General features: G+C 38.8%; 1 protein-coding gene across 1 annotated transcript in view; it reads right to left on the bottom strand.

The window, feature by feature from the left end:
- LOC103476305 (calpain-5-like) overlaps positions 1 to 19,338 on the bottom strand; it is a 45,413-nt gene extending 26,075 nt beyond the window's left edge. Inside the window, exons 1-3 of the mRNA XM_008428546.3 lie at positions 19,145 to 19,338; positions 12,265 to 12,438; positions 4,508 to 4,639 (exon numbers count right to left, since the gene is read on the bottom strand). Coding sequence (XP_008426768.1) covers positions 4,508 to 4,639; positions 12,265 to 12,429 — 297 coding nt within the window. The 5' untranslated portion in view covers positions 12,430 to 12,438; positions 19,145 to 19,338. The remainder of the gene's footprint in view (positions 1 to 4,507; positions 4,640 to 12,264; positions 12,439 to 19,144) is intronic.

The raw sequence follows: 19,338 nt of genomic DNA, 5'->3' as shown, positions 1-19,338 counted from the left end.
CAAGAGGCTGAGTCTGGTTTTACCCAAAAAAAATGTCAGCGCACTCTCAGGAGTCCCAATTAAAACTGTCCCGCCTTCAGCCTCTGAATCCATGAATATGGATTATTGTTTAGTCTCCTCATTATTATGCATTGTTCTTCTCATTCTTGCATGTCACTTGTTGACCAAAACCCAAATTGGACCAAACAGGATTGTATTTTAGCGGTGACTGTTTTTTTTAGCTTGATGAGCGTAACAGTGACCAGGAGAATGCTGCTTAAGTTTTCATCAGTGACAATTGGTTTAGTAGAGCATCAAAATATTCAACATAGCAAATTATTCATGTCCTGATTTAGGAGAAAATATTTATTGAAAGAATAGTTCAAACATGTAAGCTAATAAATCCTCTTTATAAGTTTTCTGTGGCTCCAATGTGACTTATATTTGTATATTCACACTTTAATGACTAGATTTTATGATTATTAAGAATAAGAACGATACAATGTATGCAATATAATTATTATTTATTTTATAACAAAGTTGTTTTTAATTCTACTATGTCTACTGCTATTGGAATGCTATAAATAATAATGTTGATAACAATAATGATGTTGATATAATTTAAATTAATAAAAAGTTAAAAATAATATAATTACAATAAATAATCACTGTGTTAATTGTTTGCTTCACAATAGCTGGCTGTATGTTTTTATGATGTAGTTCTTTGAACTGCCTTGTTACTGAAATGTTCAACACAAATAAACTTGAAATAAATAAATAAATAAATACTAAATTTTTATTGCAATTACATTCTATGACAGTTTTTTAATACTACTACTATAATTATTCTAATAAATAGAATAATAATAATAATAATAGTAATATCTTCATTACTATTATTAATGGAACAATAGTAATGTAATATCTTCATTAGTATTATTATCATTATTATAATTGCAATTATTGCATAGAATAATTATTATTCTGATTAATGATAATATATATGCACAATATAATAGCTATTACTACTACTACGTATTATTACTGTCATTATATTCCTGACAGCACATTGGCCGGAACACATTAGCTCTCTTTTAACTTATTTCTAAAAGGACTACCTCATGTTTAAAAATGTCTTCTGTTTCCTTTCTATGTTAACATTATTAAACATTTTTGCCCTTTAGGGTTTAGTTGTGTCCAAATCAAGTTAACAGCAGTGAGTAAAGATACAAAGCAGTGCCATCAACAGTTATTACTGGGATTCTGTTTTCTGTTTTTAAAACAAACAAAAAAGTTTCTCAGGTTCTTTTTCTTTATGCAGTTTCGTCACGACATAACTAACAACAGAAAAAAAAATTTCCAGCTTCAGGCGGGAATTTCAACACCTCCTTTGAGGGCGTGAATGAGTTGAAAGTTGAAATGACAGTTTGTCAGAGCGCTAATGGAAAGAAGAAACAAGATGTGCTTCTAACAGAATCTCATCATTAAGGTTTGTGCTTCTTCACATTAAAATTGAAATCAGCTAAAACATGAGAGGTGGCCAGTTATGAATCGAACATATGCTAATCTGTCTGCAGCTAAGTCAGAGTTTCACAGGGTTCATCCATCTATCTGTCACAATGCATCATCACTCTTTCTCCATCCATTTGTACTGGCTGCTAGTCACAGCAGTGTAAACAACCTTCTGCAGGTTACATCCTGATAAAAATCACATTTAGCCTAAGAGCTTCCAGTTTGTCCTCAGAGACTCCACACTACGCAAACGAGGGAGGCGCTTTAGTGCTCTGATCTTTACATTGTCAAATAATGGTTGCTAATGGATACAAGCATTCATTAGAGGATAATTAAAACTGCACTTTAGCAAAGTATTGAGTTCATATATTGTACATCTTCAGAAATGTTTTCCCTCAATGTGTTCGTCATTAATGGAGACAGACATGGGATTATATCTACTTTTTGTTTTATATTTTTTTCATCCAAGCAGCAAAACTTTGATAACCTTTTAAAATGTTGATCTTTTTTTTTGTTTATCTGCACTTGTTCAGTTTGATCATTTTTAAAGTCACACTATGGTGGCCCAGAAGGGTCAACGAAGTGGAAAAGCTATAATGAAACAACTTAAGCCTCAATGGAAGATACAGGTCCTTCTCAAAACATAGCATATTGTGATAAAGTTCATTATTTTCCATAATGTAATAATAAAAATTAAACTGTCATATATTTTAGATTCATTGCACACCAACTGAAATATTTCAGGTCTTTTATTGTTTTAATACCGATGATTTTGGCATACAGCTCATGAAAACCCAAAATCCCTGTCTCAAAAAATTAGCATATTTCATCCGACCAATAAAAGAAAAGTGTTTTAATACCAAAAAAGTCAACCTTTAATTATGTTCAGTTATGCACTCAATACTTGGTCAGGTATCCTTTTGCAGCCTTCAATGCGGCATGGAGGCAATCAGCCTGTGGCTCTGCTGAGGTGATATGGTGCCCAGGAGGCTTCAATGGCGGCCTTAAGTTCATCCAGAGTTTTGGGTCTTGCTTCTCTCAACTTTCTCTTCACAATATACCACAGATTCTCTATGGGGTTCAGGTCAGGAGAGTTGGCTGGCCAATTGAGCACAGTGATACCATAGTCAGTAATACCAGTGGTTTTGGCACTGTGAGCAGGTGCCAGGTTGTGCTGAAAAATTAAATCTTCATCTCCATAAAGCTTTTCAGCAGATGGAAGCATGAAGTGCTCCAAAATCTCCTGATAGCTGCTGCATTGACCCTGCCCTTGATAAAACACAGTGGACACCAGCAGCTGACATGGCACCCAGACCATCCCTGACTGTGGGTACTTCACACTGGACTTCTGGCATTTTGGCATTTCCTTCTCCCCAGTCTTCCTCCAGACTCTGGCACTTTGATTTCCGAATGACATGCAAAATGTGCTTTCATCCGAAAAAAGTACTTTGGACCACGAGCAACAGTCCAGTGCTGCTTCTCTGTATCCCAGGTCAGGTGCTTCTGCCGCTGTTTCTGGTTCAACAGTGGCTTGACCTGGGGAATGCAGCACCTGTAGCCCATTTCCTGCACACGCCTGTGCACAGCGGCTCTGGATGTTTCTATTCAAGACTCAGTCCACTGCTTCCACGGGTCCCCCAAGGTCTGGAATCGTCCCTTCTCCACAATCTTCCTCTGGGTCCGGTCACCTCTTCTCGTTGTGCAGCGTTTTCTGCCACACTTTTTCCTTCCCACAAACTTCCCGCTGAGGTGCCTTGATACAACACTCTGCGAACAGCCTATTTGTTCAGAAATTTCTTTCTGTGTCTTGCCCTCTTGCTTGAGGGCGTCAATGATGGCCTTCTGGATAGCAGTCAGGTCGGCAGTCTTACCCATGATTGCGGTTTTGAGTAATGAACCAGGCTGGGAGTTTTTAAAAGCCTCAGGAATCTTTTGCAGGTGTTTAGAGTGACTTTGTTGATTCAGATGATGAGGTTAACTGCTCGTTCAGAGAATCTTTTCATGATATGCTCATTTTTTGAGACAGGGATTTTGGGTTTTCATGAGCTGTATGCCAAAATCATCAGTATTGAAACAATAAAAGACCTGAAATATTTCAGTTGGTGTGCAATGAATCTAAAATATGTGAGTTTAATTTTTATCTTTACATTATGGAAAATGACTAACTTTATCACAATATGCAATTTTTTTGAGAAGGACCTGTATGCTAAAAAGGAAATTAATTTAACTTTGTACTAATGTAACTTCATTTTAGTAAACTTTGTTGTTGCTCTCTTTTGCTCTTATGTTGTTTCTGATTGCTGATGCACGGTGGCTTTTATTCTTTCTTGTTGTTGTGTTTGGAGCTCTGTTGCTTTTTTTGTTGTGTTTGTAGCTCTGTTGCTTTTGTTGTTGCGTTGTGGTTTGGCCACTGTTTCACAAACTAAAATGTATTATTATAGCCCTAGTGGTGCAGTTGGTAGCACTGTTGCCTTTCAGCAACAAGGTCCTGGGTTCGACTCCCGGCTGGGTGTCTTTCTGCATGGACTTTACGTGTTCTCTCTGTGCATGGTGGGTTCTCTTCAGGTACTCGGGCTTCCTCCCACAGTCCAAAAACTGTCTGTCAGTTTTCTCTAAATTATCCCTATGTTTGTGTGCATGATTGTTTGTCTTGTCTGTCTCTGTGATGGACTGGTGACCTGTCCAGGGTGACCCTGCCTCTCGCCTGTTTTAGCTGGAGATAGGCACCAGCACCCCTCTCAACCCGATGGAAGGAGGGTGTAAGAAAATGGATGGATGGATGTTATAGTCACAACTGAGAAATGGACAGGAAATGATTGAAGCAGTACAAAAAGTCCAAAGAAGAAGTTTGAGATATTTTGAAAAACTGTCCATAGATACAACTTTACAGGATTACAAGACGGCTTTGCTCCAGAAAAGTATAAAGACAGTTTTGTATTAATTTTGCTAAGTTTAGCTTCATTTGAAGATGCACCAAAACAGCATGAAGTTAAAGTCCGCGTTCAGAGATACTTACTTTTTGCCACAGAGACTCTCTGGATGCCAGGCTGGAACAAGCTGCAACAAACCAGCAGTTGCCCAACTGTCCCTGATGTAGATCATGTGCACTGATGCCATCCACAAACAGGTGAGGGTCCTCACACAGTTCCTAAACACAGACAGAAGACACTCAATGATTGCTCCATTTATTCATGGAAAAAACCTTTCAGAATCTATTTTAATGACAGAAAACATTTCTCAAAAATGAAGAAACATCAGGTAATTAAAACAGATAATCAAAAATGACACAATTCAATACATTAATAAGCGTTTATATAAATATTCACATGTGATAATGTAAATAAGTATACAGTAGTTAAATGTTCATTTAATTTTTTCTAAAATTAAAAAATTTTAAAATATAAAAAATATTTAGGGTGCCAATGTTTTCAAATAAATATTTTTGAATATAATACAAACAAAGACACTTACACTTATAAGTTAAAAGAAACATAATTAATCATTTTTTCATCTATGTTATTATTTCATATTTCTGTTTAGCAGCATATCAACTCATTCTATTCGTGAGCCTTAGTGGGTGTGGTTAACACTACTCTGGGCAACATGATTGGTCTGCAGCTCAGATGGTTAACCAATCAGTTAACGTGTTAGCATTTTGGTGAATGACCGTTAAGTGAGTAAGTTATTTTAAGACAAACTACAGGATGGAAATTGGGAAATATGAGGTAAAATAATGAAATACTCTATTTTAAACATGTAATAAAATTAAATCTCACATAATTCTTTCAACATTTAATTATTTTATTGTGTTTTTAATAAACTTAAGAAACATTTTCATAAAAAACTGATACATGTGATACACACTGGTAGTTTCCCCCCAGTACACCAGCCTAATATTTAACATTTTTAAATATTTAAGTGTTAAAATAACACCAAAAGAAAAGCAATGTACGATTTTGGTTTTCTTTTGATTCAGAACTGTAATGATAAAAGCATATAAATAGATTATTGAGGCCAGTTGATCAATTAGAGACAGACCATCTGTCCTCATGCACCGTCCTGTCACACTGCTGACCTTTTCCACAGGAGTGGGAGCTCAGCTTTGCATTTGTGAAATCACATTTCCTGCTACTTCTGTGACGAGGTTCATTTTTCAGCCACAATATGCAATGACTGTGAGCCCTGAAAACGCACTCAATAAGCTGCTGGACACTTACACCTACCCACACACATGGAGAGCAAAAAATATAACCCACACATACACACACAACCACGCTCCCCATGGTTAATGTGATAGTGTGTGGGATGGTTAGCTACTACAGGAAGTGAGCCGCCAGGGGCCTCTCAGACATACAAACTCACCATTTTGCTAAAAAAAAAAAAGCAAAAAAAAAAAAAAAAAAAACATGTTTTAAGATAAATGAGGAAAAAAACCATTGCAATGTCCTGGAGGGACTGGTTTATACAGTCAGAAGACAAAAAGTTATTAACTGAACTGCTTCTCAATGAGACAAAAGTACTTGTAGGAATTGAAGATAGAAACTCTAATTCGCACCGTGTTTCTCTTCTTCTCCATCCCTGCCAGTATTCATTTCAGCAGAACTATGCATCATCATGGCAGCAGCACTGCATGCTAATTGGGAGCTTTCCTCTTGCTAAATAGAGCCAATTATTGTCCTGGTCTCTGCAAACCTTTGTCCTGGCAAGGCGTGCAGAGGCACACGCGGTGTTCCTGCTTTAGTTAGGGCAAGCAGAGGCCTTAGGGGCCCAACCTTCTCAAAAAAATGCTTTATTGTGCCATAAACAGAAGAGATGTCTGTCTTTCTGTCTTTTACTGTCTGGAAAAATATTCCTGTTCCGTTGCAGTAAACTGCAACCCAAACAACACCTGAAAAACGAAGAAAGTTGGTTGTGCAGAAGGCTTTACTAATGCTTTTCAAAGATATATGGTTGCATATTTGTGCATCTTTTTGAAGCTATTTTCACATGCAAGTGTAAATGTAGAGTTGGGAGGCATGGTCAGCAGCAGCTTATTTGGCTTTAAAGTCACAGAGACATTCTGAAAGGAGCTCAAAATGGGCAGAACTGAGCAGACTAAAATCTCATTATCTAGGAATTATTTTGTGCAACTAAATGTAACAAAAATGTTTTATGTTCTCCATAGACCTATCCTAACTGGTTCAAGGAAGCATAATTAGGTCACCTTTGAGCCCAGTGTGCAGCTTTACTGTTAAATATCAGCACTTGTGCTAATGTATAATGCCATGTGTATACACACAAAGGGCTAGCACCACACATTCACAACTTATACAGGATGCAAGCAAGGTCAGTCATTTGCTGACTCTGCAAAGCTGAATGCTGCAAAAGCAAAGTTTTAATCAGAAGCAGAAGCCACTGCAGTGAGGTCTCGACTGACTCCCTCATCCCACGTTACATTCAGTAAAGCTGGGTTACACTGAGGGTACAGTGAGTAGGAGTGACGTTTGGCCACTGTACATCTGAGTTAAGTTATCCACGCACGTTTCTTCTTCCTGTCCACAGCAGCATTGATTGCCAGAGACTGAGAAGCAGCGAGAGCTCCCTGTGGTGGCCCGCTATCCACAGACAGGCGCAGGTGGAAGAGTAATAGGGTATCGATCAGTGCCCGGCCCTGTAGAAACTAAAGTAATGTGAATACTGTGGCTGAGCGCAGCCTTGTCAAACACCCTGCCACTAAAGACTTTCTAACCAGTTTCAGAGCCTTTTTGGCGCCATTCATCAGCCGCGCACAGGCGGGGAAAGGATCCATCAGCCTCATGCAACGGTTCTGTGTAACCAACTCACTCTCTTTTTGTCATCTTTTATCTGTTTCTGTCTCTCCTCTCACTGAATCTTTATCTCTCTGTAACAGGGCTGGGCAATATGGCTTGAAATAAAATCTCAGATTTTTTTCATACCAGATCTGAATCCTGTCAATTATTGTTCTCACTTTCTTTTCTAAAAAATAAATTACAAATAACAGATTATTTTTTTTTAAAAATGACTTTTATTTCAATGAATCCTTCTCAAATCTTCAAAAGCTAAAAATCGATTTATCGATAAAATTAATTCATCGCCCAGCCATTCTCTGTAAATATCCTGCTGTTTTTTGGGGACAAATGTGCAAATTAACTCGAAGAACAAAAGCCCAGAACTTTGTGAAGATGCTGCTGAAGATGGGCAAAGAAAGAGTCAAAAGACACATGATAGCATCAGGACGAAAGAACATTATGTGGAAATATTGAAGTAACAGGAAGTTAAACGCTTGAGCTCAGATTGATCTTCCAGATGGACAATAACCCTCAGCATACAGCCAAAGTGATTGCAAAGTGGCTTCGGGACAACAAAATCAATGTTTTGGCCAACACAAAGCCCTGATCTCAAGCCTACAGAGAATTTATGTGGCCTACAAACCAGATCCAGTTCACCTGGTTCTACCAGGAAGAATGGGCCAGAACTCCAGCAAACTATTGAGCAAAGCTTGTGGAAGAAAGTTCAGAGGCAACACTACCAAATACTGAGAAAAATTTATGTAAACTTCTGATTATTAATAAATAAATACCTGACATGATATGAATTTTAAACAGAAGGGACAGATCCTAAGTTGAATTAAAACAAAGATTAATCCTTAATCCTTAATCTTCCCAGTTCTTTTTCTGAGTTTTGTGGCCCCACCTGACCTTAACGTCCAGCCAGAGCTGAAATGCACTTTAGGCTAAATCTGAGGGCGGGTGTGCAGTGTTTAAAACAAGCTTTTCCCAAAACCTTCATTAAATTTTGATGGTTCTGAGCATTTCAGTCCCTCAAAGGCACTCTTTCCTTAAGTAGTTTAACGTCTAACTTCATTATCATGCACTCCCCACTGAATAATACAGTACATCCAGAATGAGCTTTTAGTGCCCGTTGGGAAGAACAGCAGACCAATCCAAGATCTGTTTATGCGTTCACTGCACAAGTATCAGTAAGTTAAGGAGCCCAAATTAGTCAACTTTATCGGGTTATAATGCTACATCAGGGACTGCGCCCTAGACTAGCCTCTGTTATTGGTGTGTGATCTTTCCTGAAAATGAAGGCCACCTGTCAAGGTCAGTGTCTCTTTTGAGATGGTTTTACCCGTCATGCAGAACCACTTCTAAAGATCTTCACCCACAATAGCACGGGAAGAGATGGCAACTTAAATCAGCAGGAGGCATGCGCAAGCAGGAAAAATGAATATTTATGAATGCAGTACCGCTGCTTGCTGCAGGAAGTTAGGAAAGAAGTAAATACTGGTTGTAGCAATATATTCCAAAACAGACGAAGGGATTGAGTTAAGGAGGTAGATGATGAAACACCACATGCATGAATTTAAACTATGTGGGATCCTATCGGTCCACAATTTTTCCTTCAACTGAATCTTCCATTACTGTGCCTGGATATGGAACTCAGTGAATAACTTTTGTAGCTTACCCTCCTTGTAGAGGGTTGTTGTTAACTGGAAGCCATTATCAACTCTAATTCAAAAAATACTTTATAAGCTTTATTTACATATTTGTCAAAAATGACACCATGTCGGGACAGTACAAGACAGAGTGTGAAAAAAAATCAAGCTCTCTGCTATGCTACAGCTTCTTCCTGACAGCGTCTGGAATGCTAGGCTAGATAGCATAGCCACTGTTGACAATGGATAAACAATGTAACTATAACAATAAGTGGTTTCTCCTTCATTAGCACATTGAGCAGTGCCTATACGAGGATGACATCACGACATGGTGACAGTTTTAACAAATATGTAAAAAAAAAATGTTCATATTCATATTCATTATTCATATTCATATTTTCAGCACTATGAGGCGCAAATAAAAACCTTCAATTTCCTCAAAAGCCGACAGTGCGCCTTATAATCCTGTGTGCCTTATACATGGAACAATATTGAGCCACAACAGGCCTAGCAACTACGGTAAGCAGCCGCCAACTTCATTTTCCCCAGTAGAAGAAGAAGTGTGCGATGCATGCTGGGATAGTTGTCAGAACGCTGGTTTATAATCTATTAATGAAGTCTGAATGACCAATCTACCTACCAACCATCTATAATCAGGTTGTCTGCAGGTCATTTAGCACCACGTTCTCGACGAACATGTGCGCAAAAGGAGATGGGTGACCATCGTCCGGCCACGCCCCGACCCAGTCGCAGAAGGCTCTCCTCACCGACCGGAGTCGGACTGTTTTGTTGATATTCTCTTTAGTGTAGCTCCATCTAGTGGATGCATAACATAACTCCAGCCTCTACTGTAGCGTCTAGTCTATGCACCTTATAATGCGGTGCGCCTTATATATGAAAAAAGTTTTAAAATAGGCCATTCATTGAAGGTGCGCCTTATAACCCGGTGCGCCGTATAGTGCGGAAAATACGGTATATATAAAAGTTACATTCTGCAGATTTAATCCTAAAGGGAAATTAAATGTGTTCAGGGAAAATGCTTTGTGAGTAATAAAGCAATATTTTTCCAAATATGCTAATGAGGTCAAAATAATCTAAGTCAATTTAACACTGAAAAAAGCTAAATTTGCTGTTTTGTTGTTTTTATTCTTCAAAAACAGTAAATGCTGTTTTATATGAAAAAAATCATAATCCTTGGACCTTTACATCAACAAACACAACAGAGTAAGTGACGACACAAATCATCTCCCAATGAAAACGGAAAAAAATCCTCCTCCTCCCAAGCTCTCTCCCTTCTTCTAGTTTTACGTCTGCATGACTGACATCAGTAGCGCAGACCAAAACATGTAATCTGTGTGACCCAGTTTCCATGGCGATGCACGTTGGCAGAAGGAGGTTACACCATCCAGAACCACGGCCTGCTGTGCAAGGGGGATAACAGCGGCAGGGGACTCGGCTCGCAGAGTCCTGAGGCCCTGCATCTCATATCATCCAAAGCTCCAATACATCACCGGCTTATACACAAGGAGAGTGCAGTGGAGCAATTACTGATTATTGCTGAAGTTAGTGGGGAATTAAAAATGATTAGTCATACTGTAGGGTTAATAATCTCCAATCCTGCAGGGACCTTAAGTACTGATAGCTGACTCATTTTGATGCTTTTAAGAGGCAAAAATACTCCTCAGAATTTATTGCAGGTTGCATCATCAGGAGACCCACACATGCATCACATTTTTTTTTATAGAGTAATAGTAAGTCTTGCTACATTGGGTACAAAGTTAAACTGAAGGTGTTTGATAGCTGTGAAGATGTCTTTGTATTTTCAGAACACAAGAAAAACCTGTATTTCAATCACAGAGTATGTCATATGAAAGACTTATTCACCAGGAGACAGAATACTTCCAGCCATTTTCACAAAATTAACAAATAAATTTTACATTTTCTATCAACGGAAGATAGAAACCCATTTATGATCTGCAGAAAAGACAAAAGCAATAACAGTTGTGCGTACATAATGCATATGCATATAAAGCTCTCTGTACTTGCTAACTTCCTTTAAGCAACTATTATTGCAGCATATCTCAAGCTTGTAAAGATGTTAGAGCCTGCATTAAAAAAAAACCTGAATATGTAAGTTAGATTACATGTTTGAGTTAGAAGAAAGGTGAAATCCCTCTCTTATTACTCCTTCCTGTATGCATACAAATGCAACTTTTATCCCTAGATAAAGAAATATTCTGCACCGGGAATCAGCGTTACTTGGTAAATTACTGAGATTTAACAAACCACAAAAATATTTACAATTGTGTGAAGAAATTCTGACACTCTACCTGAAACATATTCGGTTATATGGAAATTTAATATCATCTTCAGAAATACTTAAAAATTAACTAACAAATCAAAACAAAACTTGAAGTCAGCAGTACACTTGGGCTGATTCCACTGCAATCAGGGCAATCCCAGAATTCAGAAACAAAAGTCGTTTTCGCACTGCAAGGAACGGAACGGCACGTTTCGGTCCAGTTCCACCCGTACTGCAGCCCTGTTGTGTTTGCATATAACTGAGGGTGGCATCAAAGCAGTACCTGACATCATTATTTTTGAAACTAAACAATAGTTTCGATGTAGCGGCCGAAGCCTTTTCCTCAGAGATGCGGCAGAAAACGTTTTCATTCCTCGTTGACCAATCTAGTTCATTCTGTACTCGTTCATCAGCGAGTAAGCTGAGGAAAGAAATTACCTCATCATGGGACCAGGTAACAGCAGAATATTGAGAGGAATTCATCGTAAATTAAAAATAATAATAATAAAAATATTAAAAAGAGCACTCTTTACAAAATATAGTAAGAACAGTTTATTGAGAGCCAGCTAGACCCGATCAACGGCTGACTGCCTCAACCAACGGTTGACTCTAAACCAATCAGCTGCTGATTCTAAGCAGCACCGCTTGGCCGGCCCAATTGGAACCACAGCTCTTGTGGTTCCAAGGAGCCGGGTGGAACCGAGTCGGAAGTTCTAATGCAAACACGGTCGACCCTACTTTGAACCCATTCCGTGCCGTTCCATTCCTTGCAGTGGGAAAACGGCTAAAGTTAACATTCTTGTGCTAACAAACGTTAGCGAAAGAATGCTAACATTCTAAGTTATGTTCTAAGATTAAAGTCAAATTTGTTTTTTGTTAGTGGTCCTAATACTCTTTCGTAAATTTGTCATTAAAATGTTTATGCTAATAAAAGTTCCCACTGGAGGATCAAATTTATACCATTCTTGAACTACACTCAGCTGGGCCACAAATGGCCCCCCGGGCCACATTTGGACACCCCAGACCAACTCACCTGAGGCCTCTTCCAGACCACACGTCCAATCCTGTTGCCCTGGTGAAAGAGCGAGTCGTCAGTGGTGGGGAAGCGGGGGTCTTCAAACAGGAGGCCACTCTGCAGGCACTGCCTCTTCAGGGTGGAGTACTGCTGCCCCTCAAAGGCCTTCACCGAGGTAAACATCCTTCAGCCCTGAGGGAAACCACACAGATGACAAGGTGAGATCATTTCCTCTACACTGTAATACATACAGATGCTGCTTTTCCATCCTCTACGTTCACCTAAATGCGCAACATGTCATCATCTCTGGAGCAGTCTGAAATACCTTCACAGTGGAAACAAAAACTCATTGAGCTCTGCTGCCCTGAGCACAGCCTCGATTCACCGGGTTAAACTGATTAATCTGTCGATTCAGTGATATCCTCTGGGGTCTCATTACCGCTGTTGTGCATCGAAGGAGCTGAGCAGACATTGATCAGCTCAGGGCATGCAGAGGGATAGAGAGGATAATCAATACGGGGCCACCGGATGAATGGTTCCATTACTACCTACATTTATAGGTCAACACACAAAGGTAAACGCCTTATTTTACTCCCTCTAGGGGGCACCACAGCAGGTGTCACACAAGCCATCCATGAACATTGTCTGTGCTCTTCTTCTTCTTCTCCAGCCTCATATTCAGTGTCTGTCCAAAACACTAATGATAAACTCTCAGACTCAAACTGTGTAGTATTGACACAGACAACTTAGTTTGGATCGTCAGGTACTTTGTTACTGAGAAAATGTAGTAAAAAAACCGTTGTAAGGAGTAATCGGTAGCAATATGAAATGTTTTAACCAAAGTAAACAGGAATGTATCCAGTTTGCTTTTTAGGTTTTAATTTTAAAATGTTGGCATTTGGGATTAAAACATCAAATAAAGAAAGGACCACATGTGTGGATATCAACCAGAAAGCAGTCCTTCTTGTTAGCATTAACAGCTGCCTTCAGTATGATCAATGTTTCACTTTAATATTCTGGACGTCTAGTTCAGCTAGCTAACAAGCTAGCAGACTTTTTGAGCAAGTGATAAAGTCAATTCATGGGGGAGTGGGAGGTTGCAGTTGGAAGCTAAATCTGACAGATGGCCTTGCTGTCTTGGCTCATGGCTGCGTTGGGGGAAACCATGCTGTCATCTGGCCACTGTGTAGAGCCAACAGCATTACCTGCAGAGAATGAACCCTCAGAGTTTACAGGGCCAAACACAACAACAACAACCACCTCTGCTGAAACCCGAAAGTAAAGGATGAACTGTCAGTCGATAAAGTAATTAACGCAGCCTTGCTAATGAATCTTTGTGTCTCAGATCTTCTAAACCTTGAATAATAATAACCAGTAGAGCTGCAGCCAAACAGCATGGATCTGGAGGCACTAATATAAAACAAAGCATGTTTCCCCATTAACTACAGATGCACCACTTTTTTCACTACCGACACTGATATCTGAGGCTTATATTGGCCGATGCCAATCCAATATAAAAAAAACTGTGCTAAATTGACTTAAAAACTAACATCAATATTGGTCGATATTAGTAATTTTTTTAACATATCGGTATTGGCCAGATAAATAAACAGGCAATATTTATTTTTATTTTGTTGCTGTGTTTCTGGTTGTTGTTTTCCCCAAAAGTGTCAAAACTGCAGTGAAATATATACAATGTCAGTAAATATCAGTTATCGGTCACAACTGCAATATCAACATCGGATATCAATGTCAGTCCAAATTTTCATATAAGTGCACCCCTACTTAAAACGTTTCTTTTTTTTAAAACACAGACATAAATGTACAGAATTACAAATGTAATGATTACTCTGCACCAGTACACCACATTTAAATGCACCAAATAGCTTCACAAGCTTAGTCGAACATGTAAAAACAACTTTTATTTGTTCACAGTGCAATTCGGAATATAACAAATAAACAATTAAGAAACTGACAAAAACCTAAGGTTGACTACCTTGGTCAAATACGTAAAGATAAACTGCAACAAATCTTCTTTCAAAAGTTCAGAAAGCACAATTACGAATTCTAAATATAATGTCAAGTAAATAATAAAGCATGATGTCACTCAAAGCACAAAGCATAGAGTTAGACTGGATATGCAGCTGGAGTGAACACAGATGTTTGGGTGATATTTGATCAATGATGATTTAGAACTTTTACTTCAATGGAAACTAATACAGATGGGAGAAAATTTCATGGGAAGTTGGTAAACAAAATGGCTCCACTTTACACCAAACAGGACTTCAACAACCGGTGCGATGTCCGGCACATTTATATTGTCTCAACTCAACAAAATGAATCATTTCTGGTCTGGTCCGACAGATGAAGACAACAATAAAGGACAGTTTGAAAGACAGTTTGGCTGAAAACACAGCACTTGACACTAGGTCGCAGTTGTGCTATTACTGCAAACTGTTGATCTCTGACAACAAAACTCTCACAACTGGATGGTAAAACCCACTTGTCCACTTTCATTCCCCTTATTACTTACTAAACTGCATGAGAAAAATGGCCTCTTGTGAGGTGAGGGAGTCCAATGCAGAGGCTGCAGCAGCTCTCATCAACCAGCTGCCCACCTAGACGCAGCAATGTTCTGCTCTGAAACCGACTCACAAACATAAAAACTGAACACGAATGCTAAAACCGGCAACAAATGACCGCCACTTGGTGTTCCAGGCTGTTGGTCAGCAAACATCAACACTGATCTTATTTAAGTGCCTCATTCTGGCAGAAGTGTCACACAGCAGGGATAATGGTGTAACTGAACCACTAATATGGGGAATACACACATAAACAACTGTAGTGCCTTCTAAAAGTATTCATACCTCTTGAACTTGTTCACATAGTATAAACGGGACTTTAACATATTAAGTTTGATAAATTAATCACATATGTTTGAAGGTGTTAAAAACATTTACACAGACAATCACTTTTTTTTTTTAAACAACAACGTTTCCAGTTGGAACCTTCATATCTGCGTGTTTCTGGTACTCCCAAAAATCTGATGCACAGGCGATATCGGCAAACAACCATCCACTGGGGTTTAATTTTTGCTTATGAAAATGATCTGATTTGAAACTGGAAACGTCTATTGTTGTGTTAAAGTTTAGCTAAAACAGTTAGCCTATCAGCAAAGCTATTCTTAAAATGTTTAATCCAATCCCACCACTAATTTTATTATACTACACCACAAAGGTGCAGTACAGTATTCACTTTATAAGTGTGATGAAGAAAAGTCACACATAAATTGGTACCCACAAGCTTAACATTCTGAAACTGATTGAAGGTTTGGTAGTTTTGAATAATTTTAAAGTTCATTTATGAAAAAAAGCAGGAAATGAATTGATCTGTTATGACAAGAACAACAATCATCAGCCTTCATAAGGAGACATTTAACTTTAAACTTTGCAATTATAAAAACAACTCTGCAAGAAAAGAAACAAATGCAATGGTTCAACTTTGTGATACATCTTAGCCACAAGATGGCACAAATGAGTTATCTGAGCAAATCCCTGTCAAAAAAAGGTAGCCCAAACATCAGAGCGGCCTGGGCAGCACCATGGACAGCTCCTGTGGGATAACTGAGCCCCAATGGCTCCAAAGAGCCAACCTCGACAATCCACCACTTAAAAATCACACAAAAATATTTACACTACATCTGAACTCTCCATCCCCTCCCTGAAATATGGTGTTGGCAGCATCAGACTGTGGCAGGAACAGGAACCTGGTCAGTGTCGGTTTATCACATCAAATCCCAAAAGTGTAAACACTGTACTGTATATTCTAGCTGCTTGGCTGGGACGTTCTGCACACATTTTTTGACATATGGAAATTTGAAACAAAAGCTTTTAGTTATTAAACATTTTGAGTTAATAAATTTAAAAAAAGGGCTAAGCCAAAGACATTATTAGCACACAAGAAGAACCTCTGTGTATTTTTTCTGATGTGGATGAACCATAATTAAGAAACTAATTTTTAAAGGTACATATTTAGGTGGAAAAGTAATTATATTCAAATCAAATTCTAGATTTTTTAAGAATTCACTTGGATATTATTTGGTGAGATGTATCTTAAATATACATATATTTCAAACAGAAATATTAAACTCATGGCATCAGATTGTAGTTATATGATGCTATAATCTGATGCATAGTTTGATTTTCATAGAATCAAACTATGAACTCTTTGCACTTTTACAAAGAAAACGTGCTAATTAAATAATAAATTTAAATGTTAAACAATTTAGGATATTCTCATTATCTCTGCTGAAAATGTTAAGTGAAATTTAAAGGGGTGATACAATGTGTTTGCAATGTCAGTTGTTATAACGTGCTGTGTACGTCAAACATAAATTCAGAAATTTTACTTTGCAAAATGACACTTTGTCTGTGTCTTTAAGAAGCTCCTACTCTTTCCGACACTCCACCTTTAACATGTCATCTCAACAATTCTCCTCCATGAAGCTGTTTACAACCATTCTTTGAAGCATTCTATTAGTAGTTCCTATAATGAGCTCAGCAGATGCTGAAGGAACTCAGACTAGCCAGGAGGAGCTGCGTGTCAAAGGCGGGGATAGGTCCACCCAGGCATTTTTCACAGCCGAATGGTTGCCATGCAAATTAAAGTTGTTTTTTTTCCAAACATGCATAAAAGAATCAAGGCAACACTCCAGGTTTGTTTTTGATGAGGGTATAACATTACATTATGATGTAATGTTCAAAAAAGTCAATTTTATTAATACAAACAAATTTTATATTACTATTGTACAACATATTAATAATAATATTCATGTATCACACAGTGCTACACTTCCTTTGAAGATAAAAAGTAATTTGATTTCCTGGACCTCAGTGGTTCTCCACAGTGGGAGCTTGTTGCTTTAACTGTTTTATTCTGGGTACAACGTGGCCATGTTGTTGCTAGTGACTTCAGGCAACTCTCTGAAGAGACAGCCTCGGCACTGATGTACAGCGAACATAAATTACTGAACCCATAAGCCGTTTTTCATCTTTAGAGCCACAACAAATAATTCACACTGCTAAACACAAAGAGCAGACATAATTGGAATGATCTGTATGTTTTGTTGCTGAACTGCAGGTGAGATGGCACAAAGAAAACTGAACTTCAATGTAAAATAAGAGACCATGGGATGGCTCAATAATACTACACAGGATTTCTATGGATTAATGGATGTTTGGGACAATGGGAAAAGAAATTAAATCTGTAAATATTTAATAATATATATATATATATATATACATATACTCTAGTTAGTAATTAATCGATTACTAAATCAGTTAGCGATTAATCGATTACTAAATCAGTTGACAGTTATTTCAATAATCGATTCACCACATTTAATTTGATTAATCATTTCAGCCCTACTCAATTTTTTGTCCAAACTATTTGATTAATCAAATTTCCATATGCCTCCTGACATTTCCTGACTCTGTAGGAACCCTGGATGAATAAGAAAGAAAGAAAGAAAGAAAGAAAGAAAGAAAGAAAGAAAGAAAGAAAGAAAGAAAGAAAGAAAGAAAGAAAGAAAGAAAGAAAGAAAGAAAGAAAGAAAGAAAGAAAGAAAGAAAGAAACATGTCTGCCACACTGTATCACTTGTTGTCAAGACAAACATATTTTCCCTGTGAGAAACAATGATTACAACTGATGACAGAACTGATGCACACAGCAGGAGGCAGCTGACTGTGGCAACATTCTGGTCAGAAATCAGAAAGGAGAGTGTGTTCTTGTGTTAGTGCTGGGGTGACTTATTGAGTCTGCTGTTGCTGACAGACTGATTACACTCAGAAGTGAACAGGGAGCAGTAATGCACCAGTATATACCACGGACAGGGAGGGAGGAAGGGATGGGTGCGCCACACCATCTCTGATCCAAACCAACGCAGCCACTGCCTCTGCCACCACCAACCCACCCTCACTCCCCTTCTGCATCAGAGAGGAGGGCTATCCCAGCTTCCCATCCTCCCAGCATCGTGATTTCCCCTCTGCAGTATCTCCTCAGATCAGCCAGGGTTTGGCCCTGACAAGGTCCACTTTGGTAACTTATCTAACTTTAACTTCTATTATTCATACATTGTTTTTGCCTCCAAAATACCACAAATAACTATTTAATCATCATTTTTGTTTCCTAACCAACGATAGACATGTTATTTCTTAATATTTACATGGATTTAGTAGGGGTTTTATAGGCTTTCAGCAGTCCATAAAGCATATAATGTCAATAAATTCCTCTGAGAATAACGGATCTAAGATTAATCCATTACTAAATTTTTCTGCAGGATACAGGCTCCTCATCAACATATACAAAATTCCACTTTGAAGGCAGAACTAATGAGGTGTTTTTGTTCTCATAGAGAATTACCAGTATTATAAAATTGCTTCTGCAAATAAATAACTGTAGCAACGGTGGATTTGTTTTGGTAGAAAACTGTGCTTCTGAAATATTCAGAACTGCAATTAAACCATCATCACGCCTGCATATGACACAGAATACAAAAACAAGCAAAGCATCTCACAAGGAAAAGCAGAAGAGGAGGACTAGGGGGTTCTGATATTTAGCATGTATAATATGTGCCGCTATTTTTGCGCATCGAGGCGCACATACCCTTTCACACCGGTGAAATCTGGTGCTAAAATAAAGCCGACCCCTAACCTGCCCCTTCAGTTTTGGCATAGCAACCCTTGTGCAGAGACTGTATAAATCAGACTGCTACAGGATGTCAGGTCTGCAGAGGTTCGTGCGGCTCACCGCCCGCCGCCTCTCCATCTCCAGCAGCCCTCTGGAAGGCACCTGGCTGCCCGGGAAAAGCAGCACGAACCGCACGCACTGAACGGTTACCTGAACCGAGGCCTCTCCCGTGGCAACGTGGGTCTCTCTCGGGTCCTCCTCCGGGGGCAGGGGGAGGGGGTCCAGCCGGTCCGGCTCGCACTCTCCGGGGGGGCTGCTGGGATTCCTCACCACGCTCTCCCTGGTCCTCTGACGGAGCTCCACTCCAGCGACAAGCAGCTGCGCTGCAACAGGAAGTTCACCTA

The sequence above is a fragment of the Poecilia reticulata genome, chromosome 14, assembly GCF_904066995.2.
Source record: "Poecilia reticulata chromosome 14, P_reticulata-male-v2, whole genome shotgun sequence".
NCBI classification, from domain to species: domain Eukaryota; kingdom Metazoa; phylum Chordata; class Actinopteri; order Cyprinodontiformes; family Poeciliidae; genus Poecilia; species Poecilia reticulata.
Note: the sequence above shows the minus strand (reverse complement) of the source record. Positions and strands in the feature narration are given on the sequence as shown.